The sequence below is a fragment of the Cyprinodon variegatus genome, unplaced genomic scaffold (assembly GCF_000732505.1).
Source record: "Cyprinodon variegatus isolate N-32 unplaced genomic scaffold, C_variegatus-1.0 Scaffold775, whole genome shotgun sequence".
NCBI classification, from domain to species: Eukaryota; Metazoa; Chordata; class Actinopteri; order Cyprinodontiformes; family Cyprinodontidae; genus Cyprinodon; species Cyprinodon variegatus.
Window position 1 is genome coordinate 150,966 of NW_015151228.1, and position 6,241 is coordinate 157,206.

The window sequence follows — 6,241 nt, forward strand, 5'->3', positions numbered from 1 at the left end:
CTGACGTAGAACTAACTGGCCTGCAGAAGATAATGGAAAAAAAACAGATTTTAAGACAGGATTTTATTTTTTTTTTTATAGAAATTTTCTAACTTTTTGGAAAATATGGTCTGATAAAAAGTAAATTTATATAAATGTTTAAGCCAGAATGATTTGACATTTAAATTTGATTTCCTATTACTTTATATCACCATGAACATATTTATTTTGGGTATAAATAATGATCCATTGTTTGTTTCTTGCTGATCGATAATTGGATCAAAAGTTGCAAACTTTTGTTTTAATTGTTTATATTATTCTAATTGAACCATTTTAATTGAACCATAGCTATAAAATCAAATCGTAACCGTGTTATTGTGTGTGTTCTGGGTGCGTTTAAGTGATTTGGACCTGCGGGGCCCCTGCGTGTGTGGATGCGGGGCCCCTGCATGTGTGCATGCGGGGCCCCTGCGTGTGTGGATGCGTGGCCCCTGCGTGTGGAGGCCCTCGGTCTGAGGAAGGTTACCTGTGAATGAACCGCTCGGTGCTGATCCAGGCTCACTGCGTGCCCGAAGGTTTTCCCGCAGATCCCGCATTCAAACGGCCTGGTCCCGCTGTGGGAGCGCCGCACGTGAACCTCCAGGCCGTGGGGTGTGGAAAAAACCTTCGCGGGAAAAAATTCAGAAAATAACAGAATAAAATGTGTTTAATTATTATTTCACCTCTTAAATAAAATAAATATTTGTTTTTAATTCTGTAGACTAAAGGAAAACCTGCTACCTTGCAGCATTTGATGCACTTATAGGATCCATGTTCCTCCAGATTAGAGAGAATAAAATCCTCCTCAGATTTGATCTCCTTCTGCTTGGCCCCCGCGTAAAGCTCCCCGCCGTCCCGCACCCTGAAGATCCCGCGGTTTGCGCACGGTGGATACTCCTGGTAACACCTGCTCACACCGCCGAGGCCCCGCTGCGCGTAAACGCGCTCTCCGCCGCCGCCGCCGAGCTCCGACCCGTAGACAGGCCTGCCCGCTGCGGGTGGGTGGGACCCCCCGTGGCCCCTGAGGTGCCGCTGTCTCTGGTGAGGCCCCTGGACAAGATGCCGCAGATCTGAGCCGCTGTAAGCCGACCAGGTGTAAGGAAGGAGCGGGATGTGGAAGGGGGCCTCCTCCGCTGCGGGTGTGGGACATTTCTCAGAGTCTAGATGAATTTAACATTTAAACTTTAATAAAAACACGGAATAATATCAGATCTTAAATAGTTTATTCTGATTTGATCACCTTAAGGAGAATTTCTTTTCGATTTTGACATCGATTAAAATATATTAGCCAATAAAAACAATCTTTTTTTTTTTTACAGATAAGGAAATTAAATGATGCCTTTAACTTATTATATAATAAATCTTTTATCTGAAGGAATTAAACAGCTTAAACAAAGTTTCCCCTAAATGAAAGCAGATTGGTGCCAAACCTGGTGAGGAGGACGGAGACGGCGGACGCCAGAAATCACAGTCGGAGCTCAGCGGGGAGCTGGAGGACAGCGACCCCCGGGACCTCCGGCTGGATCCGGGGGAGTCTCTGTCAGCGCCGGAGCTCATGTTCTCCTCAGCCTCCAGCTTGGATTCAAACTCCCCCTGACTTCTGCTCCCTGCTGACACCACAAAAGCATCTTTTATATTTTATAAAATCATTTTTTCACTGAGAATTTGTTTTAAAAGTTCCCTGAGTTGCGCACATTTGGACCCACCTGCGCACACTTGTGCCAGAATAGTGTCCAGCGTGGCGCAGTCATCGTCCGGCCAGCGGGGCTGGTGGTAACTGTGGGCCCTTTTGCTCTTCACCAGGAAGGACCTCGGCATGTTGCTGGACTCAGAAAGTCTATAAATCCTAATCCCTTCCCTCTCCGACCTGCTCCGACCGGATCTCTGGACAGATTGGAACACCGCTGCATGTCAGGCGAGACGGTGTTTGGGATTTTTGGCTGATCATTACGCATGCGCGTAAAAGGCCGTCCCGTTCAGCAGGTGTCGCCGGGGGCAGGTTGCCAAAAGCGTAGACCCCCCCCGCCCCCCTCCCTCACCATCCTATCACCCTCAGGTACTCCGGAGGATTAGATTAGATTAAATTAGAAAAGAATCTTGCAATGTTTTCCATTCATTAGAAATGAATATTTGACTTTCTAAACATAGAAGTTAAGATGTTTAGAATGATTCCTAATTATAGACTTTTAAAATGAGTAAACGCTGAGATTGGGGGTGCAAAGTTTCATATGCAGGCAAAGGTTACATGCTTGGATGAAGTACTTTATGTCACAGCCTCTTTCTGCAGGTCTTTAAAGCCATAAAATATACCAAAATATTGAGGTTCAATCATAATGAATGTTTATAATGATCCATAAAAATATAGCAAACAAACATGTTCTTTAAACAGCTCTGGAAGTCCGTTTTTCTTTAAATTAGTTTATTTCCCCTTGAATTCAGAAGTTAAAACAGACAATTAGCCAATAGCTTAATATTATTTACGTATAGAATAAGGAACATATATAAAATTGTCCTATTTTAAGGCCAAAATACTCCTTTCCAAAAAATTTAATTCTAAATAAGTAATTTTTTCTTGAATTGAGGAGGTAAGGGAAACACTTTGCCAATGGAACAAGATCATTTATATTTAAAATGAGAAAAAAATAACTGCATTGTCTTATTTCAAGTGCATTTTTATCCAATTGTCTTATTTTAAGAATAAAGAATCTTTTTATTGGCAAATAATTTTATTTACCTACTCAAATTAAGGTTAAACGTAAGAAATTGTTACTTATTTTTAGATTGTTTTTGCAGTTTATTTACCTGCTCAAATGTTTTACTTGGTTTTAGATCAGTTTTGGTTGTGAGGGGCAGAATAACTGCTGCTGATGGGATTTATGCTGCCATTTATATCCTCGTTTAGTCTTTGTATTAATCTATAGTAATAAACTGATGGTTTGGGTCAATTTATCTCAAGCTAAAAGTGTCCATTTAACCAAAACCTTTAATCTAACCAAGAAAAAAGTCTTTCTGATCTGTTTCCAAATGGATTTACTAAGCAAGAGCAGATTCCGTCAGATTATCTGCATTAATCTGCCAAGATTTAAGATGTTTTAAAATCAGATCTGAATTTAAAAGTTGTTCCTTACCAAAATAAAGCTCTAATAACTTCATATTCTATCGTTACCAGCCCAAGATTATTAATAAGTCGATGTGGTTTGTAACCATACACTGGAAAAACGATCTAGAAATAAGTCAAAATATCTCAAATTACATGCATTTACCCTTAATTTGAGTAGGTAAACGAGATAGTTTGCCAACGGAATGAATGATTTTACTCTTAAAATAAGATATTTAGATAAAATGCGCTTGAGATAAGACAATGCGATTGTGTTTTCTTATTTTAATTTTAGATTTGTCTTGTTCCTTTTGGCAAAATGTCTCTTTTTCCTCCTCAATTCAAGAAAAAATGCACTTATTTTAAGAAATAATGACCTTTTCCAGTGTAGCTGCATTTACTTCAGTACCTTTTTGGCAGAAATGTTTTCCTGCAACTTTTACTTAAGGAAATATATAAAAAAACATTTCTGCTTTTGCTTGATGAAAAAAAAAGTTTATTCTAAAGAAAAATGCAGCAGAGAGACAAACATCTTATTCTCCAGGCCCTTTGGTTTAATGTCATTTTCCAGTCTGTGGTGTCGTTTGGAGGTGGAGTGAAAATACATTAAAGTTTACAGTAATTTAACTGCATCTTAATCCCACATAAAATTGTGTAATTACTCTGTTTTATATATTGATCGTTTTTCATCTCATTCTCTTAAACACCAGAATTTGCATAAAACTCTCTATATTGTGTAACGTTACATCCCTTTTTTTAAATATGAACTCGTTACGCTTAGAAGCAGTAAGTACCTTTTAGCTCTTTAGTCATTTCTTAGACGACTATTTTTTACCTTAAATGAAGTAGTGCTACTTTTACCTAAGAACAAACCTTTGGGTAATCTGCCCTCCTCTGTTAGTGGTCCTCCATTAAAGCCATGAAACGTACTGACCAGTAAAGATGCACTGGAAAAAATCTAAATCTAGATTTTCCAAAAATAAGTGCATTTGTTCTTGAATTAAGGAGATAAAAGAGACATTTTAGATATAAAATAAGAAAACACAACTGCCTTGTTTTATTTCAAGTGCATATTATCTAATTATCTTATTCTAAGAGTAGAAATACTCATCCCATTGGCAAACTATCTCATTTCATATCTATTCAAATCAACTTAATTTAAGAAATGTTTACTTATTTCTAGATAGTTTTTCCAGTGCGTAAAAGCATTATATGTGTTTTTGTTGTGCAGTTGGGTTCGGTTCGGACGGATAATGACCCGATTGTTTGCCCCGGCTGAAAAGTGATCCTGTTAATGAGACGCACGACAGCCTGGTGGTGGGGGAGCGCAGGTATCACCTTACGGTTACACTGCTTCAGCTTACCTGCACTGACTTCAGCCTTATTGTTTTACATCATTAAAGCCTCTGCGGCACCACATGGAGGCCCGCTTTAAGCTTATACCTGCTGCTCAAGAGGGGAAGCAAAAAAAACTGGATGGTTTAAAAAAAAGAGAAAAAATAAATCACATAAAGGCGACACACTTGTGCGTAAATCATTGCAGAGCTTCTGGATCCGGTTTAAGGTCGGCGAAAAGAAGCAAAGCAGCATTGGAGCTTTTTTTTTAGTTCTGTCTGGGAGCAGAGTTTGTTTGCAGCAGCTGCAGAAAGGTAGAGAAATGCAATCAGAAGCTGAAACATGTGTGATACTCACAGAGCAGTGGCACTGATGGCACCATGTCCCACCTCAGAGGACACACTCTGTCCCTGTGAGTGGGGGGGTGTGTGTGTGTGAGAGCTGCCCAAAAAACTGCAGAAAGTCACAACAAGCTGCTTCACTTCTCTGCTTCTGACACTTTATTACTCTCTCTCTCTCACACCCACACAATTTCTTACCCCCGACCCCCCTCCCTCCTTCCCCCTCAGAAATGAATTTTCTTGTCGGTCGGCCATGACAGAAACACAAAAACACTGATTCATGGTTTGATAAAACTGTAGCGGAGCCACTGAGCTTCAATAAATCCTGTTTCTTTTTCAAACTGGACTTCCTTCTCCACCAAAGCTTAAAAAAAGAGAGAAACTTTTACAAAAGAACTTCATTAACTTTTATTGAAGCCATTATTCTTCTTCATCTCCATTTTCCCTGAAGAAAAAGTAACTTAAAATAGTTTTTCACGTCGAAAAAAAAGGTTCAAAGTATTTAGTTTAAAGAGTTTTACGGCCAAAGTCTCACCTCCTCTTCCTCTATAATGAGAGGACGTGTCACACAGTCTGATCACAAACTTGTTTATTTACCAATCAGAGGTCTAACAGCTAAAAATGCTGCCTAAAATCAGCATTTCTCCCCCCCCAGCACTAATAATGATGAATTAAAGTGAATATTTTGGCCTTTAAGGCTTTGGTTATAAAGGGGCAGTAAAATGTTAGAATCAGGGTTAGAAAAAAACTGACTCAGAACAGGAAACCAGAGGCAGAGACGATAGGACGCTATCAGTGCTGCCACAGCCTTCTCACTATCCCCCCCCCACCCCACCACAGGCCTGATTCTTTCTCTTTTGACTATTAAAGTGAGTAAGTGATTGAAGCAGAGGCCCAGTGATCGCAGTGCTGCTATGACTTTCTTTTTTTTTTATGCAGCGGATCGTGCACGCTCGGGGTTAAATTAGGCCCTCTGCACTGAGTGAAGCCATAAAGTTATTTTCTCAGACTAAACCTCGGACCCCTTTTTTTGGCCCTTGAAGAAATAAAGTGTTGGGGGGTGGGGGGGAACTCCTTGCAGTTTTAAATACACCTGAGGCTGCAGCTTTTGCACCACATGTGTGTGAATGTTTATGAGGAGCAGAGTTCACAGCGGCCCTTCAACCGATGTCTTGATTTTGACTTAAAGCATCACAGCACTGATCTAGATCATCTTTACAAACAGTCTAAACAGTAAGGCCTGCAGTTCTGTGCATCTGTTTGGTTTTCAATTAACCGTTTCAGGCTTTACTACCTTTTGTTTTAGTTTTTTTTTTGCACATATCGCATTCTATTATTCATTAAATATTGTCTTGATTAAAGGAATAGTACACCCAAAACATGATTAGCCTTCATTTTCTACTCACCCCCATGCTGAACAACACTCTGGAGTACTTTTTTGATATCTCAA

The 6,241-nt window shown here is 39.8% G+C and overlaps 1 protein-coding gene across 4 annotated transcripts in view; it reads right to left on the bottom strand.

The window, feature by feature from the left end:
- LOC107098416 (zinc finger protein Gfi-1-like) overlaps positions 1–4,895 on the bottom strand; it is a 14,221-nt gene extending 9,326 nt beyond the window's left edge. Inside the window, exons 1-5 of one of the 4 annotated variants that reach the window (XM_015396090.1) lie at positions 4,808–4,895; positions 1,725–1,902; positions 1,449–1,625; positions 760–1,178; positions 506–643 (exon numbers count right to left, since the gene is read on the bottom strand). In XM_015396090.1, coding sequence (XP_015251576.1) covers positions 506–643; positions 760–1,178; positions 1,449–1,625; positions 1,725–1,836 — 846 coding nt within the window. In that variant the 5' untranslated portion in view covers positions 1,837–1,902; positions 4,808–4,895. Of the gene's footprint in view, positions 1–505; positions 644–759; positions 1,179–1,448; positions 1,629–1,724; positions 1,963–4,807 lie in introns of those variants that run through there. The other 3 variants (XM_015396091.1, XM_015396088.1, XM_015396089.1) reach the window with 3 other exon arrangements.
- Between the last annotated feature and the right edge of the window lie 1,346 nt (positions 4,896–6,241).